This window comes from Cebus imitator, unplaced genomic scaffold (genome assembly GCF_001604975.1).
Source record: "Cebus imitator isolate Cc_AM_T3 unplaced genomic scaffold, Cebus_imitator-1.0 Scaffold824, whole genome shotgun sequence".
In the NCBI taxonomy this organism is placed as follows: domain Eukaryota; kingdom Metazoa; phylum Chordata; class Mammalia; order Primates; family Cebidae; genus Cebus; species Cebus imitator.
In genome coordinates this window covers 5,809-26,557 of record NW_016108139.1, presented here as the reverse complement: position 1 = coordinate 26,557, position 20,749 = coordinate 5,809, and the positions used below count along the sequence as shown (strand labels likewise).

Sequence of the window (20,749 nt, the reverse complement as noted above, 5' to 3'; positions counted from 1 at the left end):
AAAAAAAAAAAAAAAAAAAAAAAATCTAAAATTTTACAATAAAATACTCAAAGTAACAAAACAGTACAATATGTGTTCATGCCTCCATTAGTTCCAAAAGTTTTTGAGGTAGCTTAAAACACAATGACAACTGAAAGAAACTCCAGAATGTAACCTTCTATCCATAATCCATGGACACTAATGCATTTATAAAGGTTTCTTTTTCTTTCACATCCTTTAAAATATTGTCCAATAAAATATACCAGGGGCATTTGATTAAAGGAGACAGGAAGAAGAAGTTATACACCTCGGTGTTTCTGACTTCAGCAACTGATGTAGTAGTGTCATTTAGTAAGGCAGAACAAGTGAAGAATGATAGGAATAAGGCCATTTTTAATATGTTGAATTTGAAGTCTCCATGAAACATCCAACTAGATATATCAAGAAGGTGTCTAGGCCTTAGGAACAAAGGTTTTGGCTGGAGTTTTACATTTAAAAGATGTTAGCTAGAGAACATAATTGAAAGCAGTTACTGAGACTCTCTAGGGAAATAGTATAGAATGAGTGGAGAAAAAACAGACATTCAACAAAGGGCAAGCTATAAAAGGAAAATAAAAAAGAAAGGAGGAAGAAAGGGAGGACATGACAATGGACACTGAGAAGGAATAGCCAAGGAGGTGGGAGGAACTTTTGAAAAATGCTATGAAACCAAGAGGAAAAGTTTGATTCAAGAAGGGAGTGGCCAACTATTAAGGTGCCAAAAGGAGGAACAAAAAAAGTATCCATTAGACTAGAAGGGTAATATGTGAATGTTAACAATGATTCACTGTGAGTGGTGGAATGACAAGAAACTTCCACTTTTCATTACACTTTCTTGTACTTTCCTCATATCTGGAAAGAATATATGTGTATGGCTTTTATAATCAGAAAGACAAGAGCAAAGTAACATTTCAAAATATGTTCAGCTATACAGGAAACAATTTTTTAAAGTAGGGGAATGGACAGGGAATAAGTTTTCTTGCCACAATTTTAAACATAGAATCCTATTTATGATCAGGATTCTAAATCTAAGTGAATACTGACCTTGTTTGGCCATCATCTCTTTTTGTCCCATGCAAGAACTCTTTCTGAACCAAATGGTCATCAGCAACAGATGGACTTTCCTTTTCACCAGCCAACAAAGGCTGTGCAGCACTAGAACTACTGTTCTCTTCTGAGGAAGAGGATGAACTATGAGATCGTAATGGTACTTGAAGACTAAGGTGCTGAGTTTTTCTCTCTACTTCTATTCCCACTGATTTGTTTTCCCATTCTTTCCTCTTCATGCCATTCATATTACCTAAACAAAAAAAAAGGTGAGTTAAGTGAACATACAGATTTCAAAAGCAATTTATGAAAAACATGGCAATTTAATTCCATTTTTAAGTATAATCATTTTTAAAAAGCCAAGTATCTAATTTCACATAGCAATGTGTTAAATATTTTACAAATATATCTACATTAAGTATAGATCCCAGGTCCATAAACAGTGAATTTTTTCTTTTTAAATCTTTTATTGGAAAATTTACAAATTTACAGAAAACTTTCAAGAATAGTACAAAGAACACCATGTATATTCTACTTAGATTTACTTCTTTTATATTTTTCCCCTTTTGCTCTAAAAGTTCAATACTGACAGGGACTGTATCATTTTTCATTCACTGATGTACCTCTAGTGCCTAGAACAATGCCTCATACACAGAAAGCACTCAATAAATGGTTCTGTGAATGAATAAATAATAACTTTAGGACCAGAGTGAAGCACCACTATTTCAGAGTTTCATAAAGAGCTCTGTGATGTGTTACATAAATTGAGGGGCTGGGGGAAATAAAAAGAGAATACTATAGCTGCCTAGATTCATAAAACGTAACTCTTGCTCAACTTCCCCTCACCTCCTGCTATCCCTGTTTTACCCAAGAAAAAGAAACCTGCTAATGGAGAAAACATCTCCCTGAACAGAATGCAGTTCTAGCGGCATTCAAGGAGTAAGAGTTGTAAACTTAGAATGCTATTTACTTTTAGTACCACAAATGTAAAATAGAGCAATGAAAGTCAAAAGAAAAATGGTCTTGATTCACTTCTAAGAGATACAGGAATGTAGTGTTCACTGACCTTCCAAGTAGATCCTTAATTCTGTACATATGCCCTCCTTGATTTTATCCTGACACTGCGTCTATACTCCATTCCTGGATGACTCAACAATCAGAAACTCAGGTACATATGTAATGGTTATTCCCAACCTTCCATAAATTGTTTTCATGATTACTCTCATTCTGAAATTGTTTTCATAATTACTCTCATTCTTCTTGTCCATAAGGACAAGAAACTGATGGCAATTCAGCAATTACAACTCGCTACTAAGAAAATCACCAAGTGATACAGACACTTCCTATTATACATTATAAGAATTTTACTTTCTTCAACGTTAGAAACAGAATTTACTATTTTCCTCCTTTCACACCATGTAAAAATTTCCTGCAAATATTCTTTCTTGAGTTTGTGATAGTTAATCTTTGAAAATCAAGCAATCTTTATAATTACTGCCAGTTATAGCACAGTAGAGAGAAAAGGAAAGTGGCTTCAGCGGCCCTGATTCTAGTTTCTTCTCAGCCATACTTGGCTGTTATTACTTCAAGCAACTCAGTCTCAGTGACAAGGCTGTTTCTTTACTACAAAACAAGGATAATATCCACCTTACATGATAGCTTGGGGATTAAATGAGAAAATGCCAGTGTAAACCTTTAAAAATGAACATTATTCAAATGTAAAAAAGTTACATAAGAAGACAGCTAAATTATTAAAATCTATCTTATCACTTAAATGCCAAGAAATTTTGGTTTGCTGATTTTATAAGATAATCTGCTCTCATTCTAGCAATCCTGCAGAAGTAAAATGATCTTAAAATAAAATGTGCACACTTATTACTACTCAGTAAAAAATCATTTAAAGAGGAATTTAGCATATGTAGTCCGGCTGTTTGCTCTAAGAGTTCCTATAAATGGGAAAGTAACCTGATAAGCTCTTAAAGGTAAAATTACCCCTTTCCTATCTTTTGTGTCTACTGATAAAAGGCAGCTATAAATTAATGTTTTTAAATTTATTAAGGGGAAATGGCTAAATATTGGTGAAGTATCAAGACTTTTCTACATTTAACATCTTCACAGCATGGCAACTTAAGAAGTAAATATTGCACTGAATTGTAGGAACACATAACTAAAAAAAATCCAGAGGAAAATCTGTTTCTGAAGTCTCTGGAGAAAAGACCTTAGGTAAATCTAAATACAATACACTTAAATCCACTCTTCACTGCTCGTACCAAACTGCTGTATTTGCAGAGTTATGCTAAAGATTCTAAGGAAAGACTGGAGTTCTTTTCTTGACATGTTTAATTTTACTGATAAGAAAACTATTTTGCAAAAATAATTGGTAACATAGGGGCCAAAAGAATAAATATTACTATTGGAAAGTTTTCCTATAGAAGCAAGCTGGTCAAACAACTTGTTACCTTGAAGCACAGCTATTCCTAAGTGTTTATCTGAATGCTCTGTTACAGGAAAATAACAATATGGAAGGAAATATTTAGAATAAACTTTGTGAGGAAAGCCACCCACATCAACAACAGAAGATTTGAATAGCAGACCTAGTTTTGCCCTGTATAACTCTGAGAAAATCACTAGTTTTATCTGGCTGTAGTTAAGTCATGTGCAAAACAAAGGCAGATTATACTAAATCCTATTCATAAGACTACACAAAATAAATTGAGTTGAACAGAATAACACTGAATTTCTCCCAGAGCGGCATAAGGATAAAGAAAATCAACAATTAGCAGAAGTGACGAAACATTTTATTACCATCTATAATTTTGGGAATTTCTTTAGTAATTATCCATTCTCCAGGCTGTAGCAGAGACTCTGTACTTGTGCTTGAAAATGCAGAGCTACTGGAAGGTGTCAACTCTTCAAGTTTGAAGAAATCTAGGCCGGTTATTGTGCCACCGAAGAATCTGCAGCCACCGAGACAACCACATTTGTTTCTACACCTCTTATTCTTCAGGATATCATCTGGCCACAAAAACCACAACCTAAACAGAACCCAAAAGAAAACAAAAAACAACTACATAAAAAAAACAAACTCAATAAGAAATAGAAACTTTTTGGTACATAAAGTTAGTTGTTAATATTTTTAAAAGGCAAAGTAAACACAAACACAAAGGTTTATTTCTACTGTGGTTGCTTTTTTCAAATCATTTGCCTTTCTAAAAAAACACAGTCTTACCAGAGCAAGTGAGATGGAAATAAGCAGAATCAATAGTAATAGAGATATGGCATACATTAAAAAGCCCAAAGCATTTTTTAAAAAAGCAAATATAAAAATCAGACATTTAAATCCGGTTTTACAATGTAGCAAACATTCTCAAAAAGACTAAAATTTTAAGACATTAATCCAAAACAGACAAAACTATTAGTATAGATTATGCTTGATAGCTCATTACCTTTAGCATTTCAGGGCCTATTTCACATTTAAAACACTAAAAAATTACAAATATGGAGCAAGTAAGAAATTTTTTCTCAATAAAATTAAAATAATGAACTACTCCACATTTTGGAGAAAAACAATATCCAGGTCTACTCCCTTGTAATAAGGACTACAGATAAAGCATTAAAAATGTATGTAAACTTCAGGTTCTGTATAAGTGACTCATAGATCTGTCAGTCTTTATTAACTACCCTCCTCTCTTAAAAAATATTATATAATAGAAATCTGTGAGACATATCTTTATTCCTTTTTTACTTTAATAAAATTCCCACATATTTACAGTCCATTTTTTCAAGCATTTTTACATGTATTATCTCCTTGGATTCTCAAGACCCTCACAGGGAGACAGAATAGGTATTATCACCTTCACTACACATCCATTAATTTGTATTTCTTGAACATATCAATTAAGTGCCTAGTGCCAGGCTAAGCAAAACTGATACGGTCTTTATATGAATTTTACAATACAGAGGCAAAGACAAACAATAAACAAAAAAATAATAATCATAAATTGTATTAAATGTTATGAGGTAAACAGAGTGTTGTGACAAAGAAAATAGGAAGAATCTTTTAAAAAGTAGCATTTGAGAAATTAAAGATGAGGTGGAACAACTTAGAAGTGGAACACCAATCTAGAGAAGACAGAAAAGTGTATGAGTAGGCCTTAAGATGAGGAAGCGCTTGAGATTACTTCAATCAGGTGTTATCCATTTCAAATCACTTCTGTATTTTAAAGTATTAAGTCAAGCAGCAAAGATATCTTAAAACACCACTAAAATAAAACAACTTATATATATAATAGACATTTTTTTACTTCATTTGCAAAGCAAAAGCTTGGTAGAATGCATGGCTTTGAGTCTGCTAGACCTAAGTTCAAATTCTAGCTGTGCCACTTACTAACTCTAGAACTTCACACAAGTTAACATCGCTAAGCCTCAGTTTCCTCATCTGCAAAATGATGGTATGATATATCTAATAAGATCATTGTGAGGATAAAATGGCATTAACACGTATAAAGCACCTGATACAAAACCTAGACTATAGAAGTTGCTCGGCTGGGCGTGGTGGCTCACACCTAAATCCCAGCACTTTGGGAGGCTGAGGCGGGTGGATCACGAGGTCAAGAGATCGAGACCATCCTGGTCAACAAGGTGAAACCCCGTCTCTATTAAAATACAAAAATTAGCTGGGCATGGTGGCACGTGCCTGTAGTCCCAGCTACTCAGGAGGCTGAGGAAGGAAAATTGCTTGAACCCAGGAGGTGGAGGTTGCGGTGAGCTGAGATCGCACCATTGCACTCCAGCCTGGGTAACAAGAGCGAAACTCCATCTCAAAAAAAAAAACAAACAAAAAAAGAAATTAATAAACGTTAGCTCCCCTTTCCTATCTTTGTATAATCCAATGCACTAGTTCTCAAATGTTAGCTTGTATTAGAATCAACTGAATGGCTTGCTAAACTACAGGTGGCTTGGCTCCACCCCTAGGTTTCTGATTGAGGTCTAGGAAGGCCTGATTATGTATATTTCTATAAAGTTCCAAGGAGATGTTGATGCCGGCGGTTTGCAAACCGTATTTTTAAGAAACATTAATCTAATGAAATAATGGCCTATATATCCAGTAGGTTTTCCAGTAATAACAGGAATGAATACACTTTTCTCTAAAACTCCTGAGAATCCAATATGCAAAAAGGCAGCCAAAGCTGAAGGTCAATGTTACCATATGGGAGAGGCAATTCATCATGAGCCCTAAGAATCCCTACATGTTCCTGATGGGTATGCCATGAATGCAAGCTCTGTCCAGGCCATTTCTCAGGGCTGTGTTTGGAGCAAGCAACTGTGAGGATTGAGGTAATGTTTCTCTCTGGAAAAGAGTAGACTTGCTTCCACTTACTATAAAAATAGGAAGATTCACTAAAAATTCAGCATTCCTCTTTTTTAATGTAACCTACTTTATGCACGTATTCATCATTGATAGACTTTTTTTTTTTTTTTTGAGACTGAGTCTCACTCTTGTTTCCCAGGCTGGAGTGCAGTGGTGCAATCTTGGCTCACTGCAACCCCTGCCTCCCAGGTTCCAGCAATTCTCCTGCCTCAGCCTCCCAAGTAGCTGGAACTACATTACCCCCTACAGGACTGAGGGAAAAGTTTGCTAGATTTAGCAAATAAAATACAAACAAAAATAAGTTTGTTCTATGCAATATGGGAGACATACTTATACTAAAATGTGTTTTGTTGTTTATCTGAAAGTTAAATTTAACTGGGCATCCTGTATTTTATCTGGCAACTCTACTTGGGGGGCACGGAGAACCAACCCACCAACACATGACTGGCTACCACTCTTGCTGTGAGTAATACAATCTCTGATCAGAGAAGTTTTGTGTATTTTGCCAGCATCCACGAAATTGTAACAGGCTAACTTGTTAACTTGTAAGAAAGATAAAAACCCCAGACTTCACAATTTTTGATAAGCTACAGCACTGAAACCAACCTAAATGAGTTACTTGGAGCAACTTGAGTCACCTGAAGCAACCTCCTTAGCTCCATTAGCACCTTGCTCTACCACCTAATCTAATCAAAGACAGGCATTTGGTTCACACTAAGTGGCTTCCTGAGCAATAAAATAACAAAGAAATCCAATTTCTTTTACACGATATTCTTCACATATGAGCTTTCATACTCAGCTATATGTCAAATCTTCTTCAATTAAAAGATTAATGTATTATCAATAAAAATCTCCACAGTTTCTTTTTTTTAACTAGAAAAATTGACCTCAAGTTCTCTTAGGAAAGTTAACAGATGATAATAACTAATCATTTTGTAAAATAGAGAAATTAATATGTTAGGTATAAATTTTTCCCTCTGTATTCGAATAGGTATTTGCAGACAAAGCAACTTGCCTCCTTACCTAGACTAATACACACATGCACCCCGTATAAAATCCAGATAGATTTGGGTTTTATATGTTAACAAGAAAAAGAAAAAGAAAAAAAAAATACAGATACTATTTGATTACTAGCAAAAGAATGGTTTTCTCAAATTAGTAACTGATGTATTTGAATGTATAAAACTAAAGTCATAAATGAAAATAAAAACAAAATTAAAAGGTAAAACAAACTGTAAAATAGTAGCAACAGAGATTACAAAAAGGGTGACTGTCTTTAAAAACCTCTTAAAAATTGAAAACCACCAAGACCCCAGTAAGTAAATGTACACAGAATATAAACATTATGTTCACTAGTGAAGAAATTGAAACAGCTAACAAATGTGGTTTTTAAAGTATTAACTTCAGAAATATATAAATGCAAAATAAAGAGATGCCACCTTTCACTTACTAGAAAACACTCAAAAGGTAGCAAAGGTGCAGGGAGACAGGGACTATCTAAAAAGCTACTGGGGATAGAAACTGAAATAATTTCTGGCAAGTAATTTGGGAATGCATATGAAAAGTATTAATTTTTAACTCATTCATACTCCCTTCGAGAAAATTAGGTAAAGGAAACAGCCAGAAAGCATGGAAATATATTTTATGTGCCAAAATGTTCCTCTTACTATCATTCATAATGGGAAATTTAGAAACAATCTAAATATTTAATATAATGTTGTGTCTCTTTGGTAATGTATTATCATTTGTTTAAAAGTATCTTTATAAATGTTTAATCATGTGGCCAGATGCTGTGGATATAAGTTTAATACAAACATGCAGAATTTTAAAATGTAAATGCAGGATGATTTCAAGCATTTAAAATATACAGCAAAAATCCTAGAGAGAAATATGATAAAACTTCAAGTGGTGAGATTATGATCATTATTTTCCTTTGTTTCTTAACAGTTTCCTATATTTTTAGAATTAGCACATATTAAATATACAACAGGGCAAGATGGGGATAGAAAGAGTCATACTGTCATTTTAAATGGAAGTGATTCGGTAAGAGGCACTGGTAACTTTTTAAAACATAAATATAATCATTTCCTAAGGATCAAGGAAATAGGCCTGAGTATGTTTAGTCTTCTCTGTAGTTCTGAAGGCCCATAAAAGGAGTTTTATACAGTAGATGGTAGTAGTACTGTGATTTCTAGGAAACAATGATGACTGGAAAGTTGAGAGCTGGGGTGAAAAAGAAAATGCCGTGCTTTACAAACTGTTATTAAGGAACCAGTAACTTAAACTTGTTTCACTGTTGCCATGCATGGTGTACACTTAGAAACAGGTCAGAAAATAATGTTATTTCCAACAACTGCGCCACCACCAGAGACAAGATATATATTTACTTAAATATCAGGTCCTTATATATTAATTGAGGTGCAGCACAATCAGATTAGGTCTTTATTTAAAATATTCTTAGTCCATTCTCTCAGTAGAATCTCCTCTGTAATTATCTAGTTGCTTCCATCTCAACAGGAGACTGCCACCATTCTTAAAATTTTCACTTACCTCTTAGTTCTGGCATCATGAGTTTCTAAGAAATGTCTCTGTGCCTCATGTTTAGAATGATGGTCAGCAGCTAAAGCAATATCAACAGTAATAAGTCCTAAATTGGCTGACCCAGCTTCAAGCCAATAGGCCCTCCGTAGCACTGAAGGCTGAAGTCCAATTCTGCAATTATTTACTTGCTCAATGTACTGTCTCACTTGAAAATCCTGAATTGCAGCACTGATTCCTTCCCCAACCGACTGATTGTGGAGATTACAGTTTGCAACTCGAATTGCACCCATCTAAAATTGAATGAAGAAAATGAAACAAAACTGTAATTTCTCTATTTTTAAGTAGTAGCCTACACTACAGAATAGGTGATCATTTCAAATAGAGTAAAACATAACTGGAAGAAGAAAATAAAGGAAAAAGAAATAAGGAAAAAATGGGAAAGGGACATAAAGGAAATAGAAAAGTTAAACACAATAAAAACGAAAATAGATAATTTTTTAAAAAGAGGGTAAAAGGAAAAAAGCAGAAGTCCACAGGCACATAAGAGAAGCAAATAATGAAAAGTCACAGAAATTTAACAAGGCTTGATTTTACACTACCATCCATAAAACGGAGTGGGAAATGAATGTTTTCAGGAACCAGGCAGAAAATATAAATGTATGAATCCTAAAGACATTCAAAAACCAAATCATTTAAAAGCACTACCAGTTTACATCCCTGCCATAAAAACAACCTACTATTTTATATCTCCACCATAAAGCACTGTTAAAAAAATTCAGTTAGAGTAAATAAGTGGTCAAAGTATGCCTTAAAAAAATAATACCGGGGCCGGGCGCGGTGGCTCACACCTGTAATCCCAGCACTTTGGGAGGTGGAGGTGGGTGGATCACGAGGTCAAGAGATCGAGACCATCCTGGTCAACATGGTGAAACTCCGTCTCTACTAAAAATACAAAAATTAGCTGGGCATGGTGGCGCGTGCCTGTAATCCCAGCTGCTCGGGAGGCTGAGGCAGGAGAATTGCCTGAACCCAGGAGGCGGAGGTTGTGGTGAGCCGAGATCGCGCCACTGCACTCCAGCCTGGGTAATAAGCGAAACTCCGTCTCAAAAAATAATAATAATAATAATACTGGAAAAAAACATGGATGAGTAACAATTAGAAAGCTATCTCCTAAAATTTTGTGGCAGTCTGTGAAATGACAAACTGTAAATGTGTATTTTATTTCAAGAAACAGAGGTTTGGTTTAGTAAAAAGGAAAAAGCACTACACTGGTCAAGCAAAACACTTACCTTTATATTTGTAGCACAACCATGCTCGACAATGTAAATATCGGCTCCATCTACTGCTATACGAGTCATAGTATATTTCAAATCATCTGAAGTTGGACAAGGCCCAGGAATACAACTCAACTAAAATAAAAAAGGATTGTACATCTAAATCACCACCATCAACTTATTATTTTGACACTTAAGTCATCTTCTCAAAATAAACACAAAAAATCCAGTTATTGATATATTTAATTTTTAAAAAATTGGTCTAATTTCATTATTTTATAATAATAAAATCAGCAGTTAAACTATTATCAATTAGAAAACTATATATTAGAAAACAATAAGTAAGCAATGTACCATTTTTATTCGGAAGGGGCAAGTGGCAAGTCTAATAGATAATACATATACAATTTGTTACTGAAACTCAAAAAAGATAAGTAATAAGTAAACAGTGTCACAGGTTTACAAGAATTATATGAGTTTAGAGTTGTAAGATTTTCTTATAGGTACTCCATACACTCAGATGTATTTTCACACACACAAATATATTTATTGTAAATATTATAATGATATCTAACACAATCCACATACATTTAATTCTTTTTTTACTCCCCAAACATAGATTTTTATAATGTTTATGTTGGAAGAAAATGTATATATCACCTACATCAATAAATTTCTTAAGATGGCAGCCATGAGCAAATTATTGGCCCAATATCATGTAAATGCTCATTAGTGGCAGGGCCAGAACCAGGAACAGGTATCTTATATTGTAGTCAATATTCTATAAGGATATATTTCCTCTGGACAAAAAGAGACCTAAACAAACTAAAGTGACAGAATGGAGATCAGTAGTTGCCTGAGGTGGGGGCTGACTGCAAAGACACACAAAGGAATTTTCTAAGGTGAAAGAAATGTTCTGTATCTTCACTGGTGGTAACAGTTACACACATACACACTGCATTTGTCAAAACTCACAAACTGCACAACTTTAAAACGATGAATTTACTGTAAATAAATTATGCCTCAACAAAACTGATTTTTAAAAACTTTAATGCAATACAAAAACTTTAAGTTATTAAAAAGAGAAAAAAGATAAAGGAGGAAGAGGTACCTAAAGGCCTCACCAAATTCATAAGGGAGAGTATTAACTGCACATTAATACTCTGCATTTCATTGCCACTGCGCATGGTTTTAGGGATTACCATCTACTTTTTGCAACCCTTTTGAAGATATTGTAATAACCCTTAATGAAGGTGGCACAATGTTGTGAAAAGAGCATAAGATTTGGAATCAGGAAACCTGACAAATGACCACCCTTGTCAATTACGTTATGGGAGAACTGGCATGTCCAGAGTGGTCTGCAAAGCATGTCCTTGCTTCAATTTCTAAATCTTCTACATAAATATATAGCCACATCCCAACAAGTTAGTAAAATAATACAATATGACACAAATGTTAGCAGTAAAAACATAAGCAAAATATAATTTTTATATCTCCATTTATTTTTTAATTTGTATGTTTGAATAATTATCTCATATTTCAGATACTTAAAACTAAAATGGCTAAGAATTTGAAAAATAATTTTGTTAACTGAAAAAACTAGTTTACTTCATGGCTATGTGTCTTTGACTTAAAGCTGATATCTCAATATTCCATTTTAAAAAATTCATAAATGTTTATGATATTGCTAACATATTTGTTAACATACCTTAGATTCACAGAACCGACGATCAATTCCATGCTGACATATTATTACTGATTTTGGTCTTTCCAGTTCATACTCCCGACATACCACATGAAAAACAAATGTCTGTCCCCACTCCAAGAGGCATGCCAGCTACAGATGGTAAGTGACAAATTGACAACACTGTTAGCATTCTAAACAAGTGTTCAGAGTTCAAAAGCTTCTGAACAATATTAACATAGCTTGAAAGAAGCCAAATACTATCTTAAAACTTCTGCTAAATAAGCAACTTGTTAGCCAATGATTTTTTCTACCTTTATATAATTTATATGCTTACGTTACTTTTCCTTTATGAATGACAAAATGTATTGTCAAAATGAAAACTCATTTCAGCTAAAAAATTTCACTTCAGCAACTTTAAAAGCAAATCCTTTTATTCAAGGTTATATATCTTTTCGCTTATATAGCTAACTGAAATCCTCCACATAGAAAAGCACCTAAAATTCTCTAATCATAAACCAAACTTTCATGTGAAATCTTTGGTTATCTAAATAACACACTGAGCTACAATTTTTTAAAATCAGGTATTTTGATGATTAAAGCACTTTTGTTTATGTAAATAGAGGCTTAAGTAAGCACATATTATAATTCTTCAAATCTTGAGTTTTTGTTTTGTTTTTTTTTAAAACAATTTTATAATTGATTAGAGCTGTTAAAAACGTTGAGGGATAGATATCCATGACATTATCCCCCCAAATAGGTACATAATTTAAACTCTTGGAAAGCATAAATTTAAAACATACAGAGAATGGAATAAACATAAAAGCATCTGCAGATTCATGAACTGTACAGCAAATAATGATGCTAAGATTTTATGCAGGAGAAATGTTTCCTCCTATAAAGGCAATTTATAAACATGTAAGATTCCAGCAGTCCTTAGAACAAAGGAATTGTACCCAGTCTTGCAGGGTCAGCATGGCTTTATTCCCTTCTTAGGGATCAAGCTGCTTTAGAATACACTTCAGTTTTTACTTGTATACTTAGGGACGAGAAATGGGAGACAATAAGGAGTGGACAGTTACAAGGCCAGTGAGCAATGACTACAGCTTTTCATCCATTTCTACACATTCTATTATGCATTTCTTTTCACGTATTTTTATAAATATCATTATACATTCCAATATTATATTGAATTGATGTTCAACTCTAAAATATCCCTTTTTAATTCCATTCATTTTTCCCAACATTTTTAGAGTATTAATTTTTGCTACCCTCTGACAATTTCTTCCAGGTATACAGGGCATCTAGGTTCTTTATTACATTCTTGTTGCTACTACCTACCTCTAAATTATATATTTCATACCCATTCTATAACTTTTTATCAAAATTGAGTATGTAACATTCCTATCAAATTTCAGTCTTTTGAAATGCCAAGATAAGCATTCATATTATAATAAATATATGACTCAGGTGAAATGTTACAATAATATGGCAATTCAGCTAAACTTCAGTGGTCAATTAGAAACAAATAATATAGTAAGGCTTTTGCACCTTCTAAGGATTAAGTGGAAGGGGTGATGGGGGAGAATTTATCCAAAAGGATCACATCTAGAATTCTAGACCAGATTTACTTATCAGTAAATTCACTTTTATTTTTTGAAACTACTCTCCACATCACTAACAGCATGTACAAATGATGTAATCTTGCTTTGGGACATGACAAGTAAAGAACCTTATTACCTAATCCTTAGCATCATAAGGGCCACTTTCAAATCCTACTAAAGAAATATGTAACAAAACAACGTTCTTAGAAAATTATTCCATATAGTAGAAAAATAAGATTTTTTCCAACAATGGAGGACCAAGTAATATAATTTTAATAATAATTAACTTGATTTCTAGAACAGTACTCATCCTGAGCTTTTCCCAAAGAAAGTCTCAAATTCTTTAAATTATTACACAGAACTAAATATATTACACTCAATAAATTATATGTGGCTCAGAAAAGTGAAACTTGTCTCTGACTCACCTATAACTAAAATTTTGAATGGCAAGAATGACTCCCATCAGAATGCCATCAGTGGAAATGCAATGAACATTCAAACAGGCATACAAGTTATTCTTGAGAAGGTGGGTAAAGAAATGAAAAAGAAAATAAGTCAGGAGATAGTACTCTGAAAATCATACCTGTGGTGCTGTGACCTTAGCTGTAAGACTTCCAGTTTGCACATCAATTAACCATGCATATTCTAAGGAATCACTTCCCAAAGGAAGACCTTCTGCCGAGAACATAGCATGTGCTCTCAGCTGGAGACCTGACAAATTGATGTGACCTTCCCTGAGTACTTCATCCACAGGGGGTCGCTGCTGAAAACAATAATGATGAGACTGTAAAATGTATAAGAAAATCACATTATAATTTCTAGTTGTTTCCCCCCATGCCCGCTGAAGAGATGAGCAATAAAATCATGCCACGTATAAGGCTTCAGAATCCACAAGCTCCTAATACTTGTAGCCATAGAGGTAGTCTGAGTTAAGCATCTTTAATGAACAATACCTATGAGAGCCTATCTATTATAAAGAGCAAGATTGCTAAGTCCTAAAAAATAGATCTCTGTCTTTATGAATAACAAGAAACTAGAGTAGTACTCTGACAGGGAATACAAGACACCAATCTTTTGTAGGAAATCTAAGAATCATGAGATTAAAATATTTTTTTAAAAGGAAGGTAACACTGAAGAATAAAGACCATTAAGACCAAAAAATGAAGAACTGTGGGGAAAACTCAACTTTCATATAGATTCTGAGGACTATGTAAAAACAAGGATAGTTTTCTCTTACAGAGAATAATTTTATACTCACTACTAAAAGGCAGCATGTATTTCAAAGGGAAAATTTCTAACATATATTCAGAGAAATAAAGGATATGTCATAAAACATATTATTTCATGGAAGACTAGTCCCACACATAATTAAGAATAAAGAATCAAATAAGTTTGGAAATGCCCTACTGATTAGTCACCAATTTCTGTTCAATTTACCTCCAATCTCTCACGAATGCACTGACTTTTTTTTCATCCTGGTCCAAATGGTATCACCTCTTGGCAGGACCTTTTCAGGGCGTTAACTTTTTACATCTCTCTGCTCCATACTCTATCAGTAATCACAGAGATCTTTTAAACATACAAATTGGATCTTGTCCTTGCCTCCAGACCATTAAATGCTACCAGACCACTGTCTACCTCAACTTGCAGCACTTTTTACATTTGAAATTATTTATCTTAATTTTAATTTTCTCAATATCTTCTTCTCCAGGTTACGGATAATTTCTGTCTCATGTACCAAGTATCACTGCACCTAACAGTGCAGTGACCACAAAAAGTAGATGCTGCTGACTTGACTAGACAGATTTCTTCACAGCAAGTGTTCAGAGCCTTCAATATACTAGTATACATAGAGGCAGTTCACAGATATTTCCCATCCTAATTTTATTACGGTAGTCTTCTTAGTGTATGTCTAAGCTATCTCACAGGGTTAGTGTTCCCTGCTGTCAATACATGTTGGGAAACACATTCTTAAAAAAAAATTTTTTTTTTAAGAATAAGGGTTACCTATAATTCCTAAGAATTTTTTTTTAATTTCAAATTGTGACTACAATTATCACTCTAGAAGCTCTTCTGATACAATTTTTCATTTTATTTTCATCCAAGCTGTGTGACTTTATATTAAATCACCTGACTTCACCAGGCATTAATTTCCTTACCTTTTTTACTGAGGGAACTGGGGAGGGTGGTCAAGAAATTTCTCTTCTGACACTGAGACTCAATAATTTTTAGTATAAAACTTCTATGAAATTTTTTAAGCACAAAATTTCATGTGGATCTTGGCCTTTCCTAAGGTATAGCCTACATGATATACCAATAAACATTATATTCTAAATTTTATTGCAGTTTGCATCATGTGTGAGTTGAATGGCATCCCTCAAAAATGTATGTTCAAGTCCGAAGCCCTGGAACTTGTGAATATGATCTTTTTTGAAAACAGGATTTCTGCTGATGTAAGTAGGTTATGATAAGGTTACACTGAGAGTGAGCCCTAATACAATGACTGGTGTCCCTATAAAGGGAGAAAAAGTGGGACACACAGGCACAGAGAGAGAGTGGCAGCCAGTAGAGATGGAGGTAACAATCTCAGTGATTCTTCTATAAGCCAAGGAACACCAAGGATTGCTGGCAACCACAGAAGCTAAGAGGCAAGGAAGGATCTTCCCCTACAGCTCAGAGAATGTGACCCTGACAACACCTTCATTTAGTACTTTGAACCTCCAGAACTGTGAGAAAATAAATTTCTGCTGTTTTATGTCACCTAGTGTAGGATACTTTGTTATGGCAGCCCTATGAAACTAATACATAAGATGACCACAAAATAAAAAGTGCATAGTTTCATAATGGGATGCAGCAGTCCATCAGTCACCTGAGATCCCTCATCTTGAAACCTTGAGTTAAGACTGATGCTATCCAGGATAAACTATAAGTGGGTAACCCAGATTTGGGCCTTGGGAGTAGACACAGTGTGAAGCCTCTTACTGTATGAACACTAGATAGTATAATGGAAGATGAGGAGAAAAATTCTTAGGAATAGTTGTGTCAACACTACAGAATGTAAACAAGGTAAGTAGACAAGCAAATTCCAAGAGGATATATATGGTATCTTTGTCTTTTGGGTAAGTTGTCAGCTATCTAGGAAACGAATTATCACTAGTACTTCTACTTCCACCTTGATATCTCTACTCCATGAACTCCTTCTCTAATCCCCAAATAAATCATACTTTATAATTCAGTCTCTCTACAAGCTTGCCACACCTCTATAATAAGAATTAATGTGAACATTCATAATAAGCCCAATAAGATGTTTTCTATGTTTGGAAAAGCCTTTTAAAAGTACAGTGATTAAAAGTTGAAGTGTTACCAGGTACTCATAAGAAACCAGGGATATTCATCTAAGATTCTCAGAACTCACCCATAGAAGACTTCCTCTTTTCCCTTTATTAATTTCCTTAATAGACTGAAAAAGGGAGATGGGCTTCCTCTCCACACACCTGCCTCCCAGAATAAAAAGTAACTGCTTCTCATGACCCACTAATTATACAGAGGAGGACAAGAGTTTTTTTTTTAAGGTTAATATGGCAAGGTAAAGTGTTATACGAGATCTTTGTGATGACAGAATAGTTCTGTATCTTCATTTTGATGGTGGTTACATGAATCTACATGTGATAAGACGACCTACAGCTATGCACATACATTGTATCAATGTCAATTTCCTTATTTTGATTCTATAATTATGAAAAATAATTTTGCCATGAAAAAAACTGGGTAAAGAGTACATACAGATCACTCTATAGTATCTTTGAAACTTCCTGTGAATCTATAACTATTTCAAAATAAAAGTTTAAAACAGGAAACACACATTCTGTCGCAAAACAAAAACAATGCCTAGCACATATTAACTTTTAGCTAATGTGATCTCATATATGTCAAATATATATGTGAAAAAATAAAATTCCATGAAGAAAAATATCATCAGTAATGGCAAAAGAATGAAAAGGGGGTATGCTATTTTAAATAAGATGATCAGCTACTACAAATAATCATAATAAATGTTCATTCATTGATGATTTCTGGGTGTCAGATTCATCTTCCCATTTATAATTTTACTTTCTGTTGTATTAAGTTCCATTTATATTTCTAAATCACACAATTTGACTAAAAGTAAGACAGACATACAAAGTGGTGATAGGTGCTACGGAAAGCCATTTGCCATTAAAAAAATAAAGTGATAATCTACCCAGAAATGTAATAAATTCTCAAATTCTCTTTTGATGAATATTATTGGTTCTCCTTCAAAAGAGCCCATAAGTATCGTGAAGGAGTTAACAAAGTATCTTATGTTAAATGAATAAGAACAAATCACTGACCATGTAGATGCACACATTTTAAAACATTATGGTATTGGTTAATATTAACATTTATGCTGTGATATTCAACAGAACCTACCAAAATTTTACATAATTTTTCCCTTCCATAAATATTTGAGAAAGTATTTATTTCTGTTTCTATTATAATAGTAAAAGGTATAAAATATAATTGGGATCACAGAAATAGGAGCAGCAAAATAAAATTGAGATTCTTAAAACAACTCTCATACACATAGACATAACATACAAAACTTCTTAATATAGTTAACTTAAGTCTGACTTAAAGAGCTACAAAGTCTGTGCACAGAAACTAACACGCTGTTTTGACTCAATAAATATTAATAGTAAATCTCTATATTTCTAGCATATCTCATTTCACCTTACCTGATAGTTATCACTGACAAACACATTCAGGGGTGACAGGATAAGCTGCAGCATAGTCTCCCTAAATCCTTTTTTCATTTCAAAACATAGTCTTTCCAAGAAAGCTGTGGGGCATTCAGGGCCATCAGTAGTTCCATGCTACAGTCAAACAAAATAGCACAGTTGAAATGCAGAAAAAGCAAAAAGTAAGGAAGTACAAAAAAATAAAAATTACATTTCTCATGATTAAGAGAATTTGTTTTTTTAAACGGAAAAACTATGATTCCTGAAAAAAATAACTATTCTCTACCCCAGTAGAATCATTAGCTGCACTAAGCACCAGAGGGCCACCTGCCCACCACCCCACTGTGACACAGACACACACCTCATCTGGCCCTGCTCCAAAGTATCTGAGTTCTTGGGGCAATTTAATACCATTCCAGGTCAACCAGAACAGGTTTAAGGGCTGTCCTTAGAGTGACCTAGGATACTGTGCTAGATCCAAACCACACAATTCAACCTTCAGGGTCAAGCCAGAAACTTGATTTTGTAACAGGTCCACCATAAGGCCCCAAACTGATCTGGGGTCTGGAGATAAAAGCTAAAAAAATGTAAAGTTGTCAAATACTCATCAGGTTAATTACAAACCCAACAACTTGAGGTATGATACAATGACCTGACATTACATAGAACAGCAAAGAAGGAGCTAAGTTAAATTAGAAGAAAAACAGAAAGTAAAATTACCAATGATCAGGTAATCATATTATAAAGAAAACACATGAGCTTTATAACAGTAAAAGAATAAATTTAGAAGTTTCTGAATCTGATTTTTTTTCTAAGTGTGTGCTGCATGCTTCACATCTGCCCATAGGTGGGTGTCATAATATATTCCAGAACACTCTGATGTATAAACACTTACAACAGGAAGACGCCCATGAACTTTGTACAAATTAACAAGTACGGTAATATCCCAAGGACGCAAGGTAAGTGGATGAATTGACTTGGCTGAACTTTCATTTTCCTTTTTGTCATTTTCCATTCCAACAGCAGTCCACCCAGAGCTGGATGATGTTGACAGTGACAAAACAGGACTTGAGATAACCTCTTCAAAATCCATATACATGTCATCTTCCCCAAAGTAGTTTTCCTATAAATATTAAGAAAACACAAATTGCTGTCAAAAGAGGTATGTAAATATATTTTCACCTCTGAGCCTAAATTTGTAAATTATTCATTTCCTTAACCTATTATATTTAATAAAAATTATCAGGTCTATTGTGTTAAAATATAAAAGAAAGTGTACGTTAAGGCTTACACATAGACACTTGGCAAATAAATATTCAGTAGCAAAAAATGCAAAAAGTTACAGAAGGCTGTTTTACAGTAAAGCTTTCATGACATTGCCCCAGTTACAGCAAAACCTCGTAATTTAGGTCCTGAGATACCTTTGAAAGTTTGCATGGTTCAACAGTTTTTAATTATTGCTCCTCAGATTTCTCAGGCAATACCCGGGGACATCCTTTGGGGGAAGCAGTTCACCGAAAATTAGTCTGGCTAAATTCAATTAGGTAACTAGTACAATTCACATATTCCTGTTGGGATATTTATTGGGCATGTTTTAACAGCTTTAAAAAAAATATCCAATCTTGGTTATTGATGAGATAAAGACATGTGTACCAACAATTAGTAAAACCTCCTTTCACATAGTTCATCCTGGTTTCTTATGCAGAAGTGTTTCAACTACTGTTTTCATTTGCATGAAAATAGAAATTTAGCTTGAATTTAAATTCTTTTTTTCACATTGATTTTAAATTTAAATTTTGGTCATTTGATCTGCCAGTAGTAAATAAAAGCTGTTAAATATTCCTGTTATCACTGTTAGCATATCTGTCAAATATTAGAACCAAGTCAGTATTTTGGTAAATTCTGCACTTTGGTTATTGACAAAGTTATTTTCTGACTAAAGTTATGGACATCAGTACATAATATCTTTTATAGGAAATAATGTTGAAGGGCTTAAAGTCATATAGTTTATTGGTAGGAGGGTTAATATTGAAATCCCAAATCCACTTGCTCACAAAACCAGTGCTTTTTCTCTATTCTCTGTTGCTGTCCACCTCCTAATTACAGATTCCACTTGAAACCTGCTTGAAATCTTAATTACTGTCTTTATAATACAATTCTGAAGCATGGACAAATATAAGCACAAATACAATAGAAAACACTGGGTTATATTTTAAATTCCAACATTAAATTTTTAAAAATAACATAAATGTCTAATTGAGTTCGATCAACATTAAAAACTTGAAGATGGTGATCACTAAAAAATTAGCAGACAGATGATGGCAAGGATGTGGAGAAATGGGAACGCTTTTACACTGTTGGTGGGAGTGTAAATTAGATTCAACCATTGTGGAAGACAGTGTGGCGATTCCTCAAGGATCTAGAAATAGAAATACCATTTGACCCAGCAATCC

At 33.9% G+C, this 20,749-nt stretch overlaps 1 protein-coding gene across 6 annotated transcripts in view; it reads right to left on the bottom strand.

Moving 5' to 3' along the window:
• LOC108297642 (transmembrane protein KIAA1109) overlaps window positions 1-19,451 on the bottom strand; it is a 147,235-nt gene extending 127,784 nt beyond the window's left edge. For 3 of the 6 annotated variants that reach the window (XM_017520307.2, XM_037735487.1, XM_037735486.1), the window contains exons 1-8: window positions 19,192-19,451; window positions 18,294-18,431; window positions 14,123-14,302; window positions 11,960-12,088; window positions 10,267-10,386; window positions 8,987-9,267; window positions 3,871-4,100; window positions 1,063-1,318 (exon numbers count right to left, since the gene is read on the bottom strand). In XM_017520307.2, coding sequence (XP_017375796.1) covers window positions 1,063-1,318; window positions 3,871-4,100; window positions 8,987-9,267; window positions 10,267-10,386; window positions 11,960-12,088; window positions 14,123-14,302; window positions 18,294-18,431; window positions 19,192-19,395 — 1,538 coding nt within the window. In that variant the 5' untranslated portion in view covers window positions 19,396-19,451. Of the gene's footprint in view, window positions 1-1,062; window positions 1,319-3,870; window positions 4,101-8,986; window positions 9,268-10,266; window positions 10,387-11,959; window positions 12,089-14,122; window positions 14,303-16,338; window positions 16,354-18,293; window positions 18,432-19,191 lie in introns of those variants that run through there. The other 3 variants (XM_037735485.1, XM_017520308.2, XM_037735488.1) reach the window with 3 other exon arrangements.
• Window positions 19,452-20,749: the final 1,298 nt, after the last annotated feature.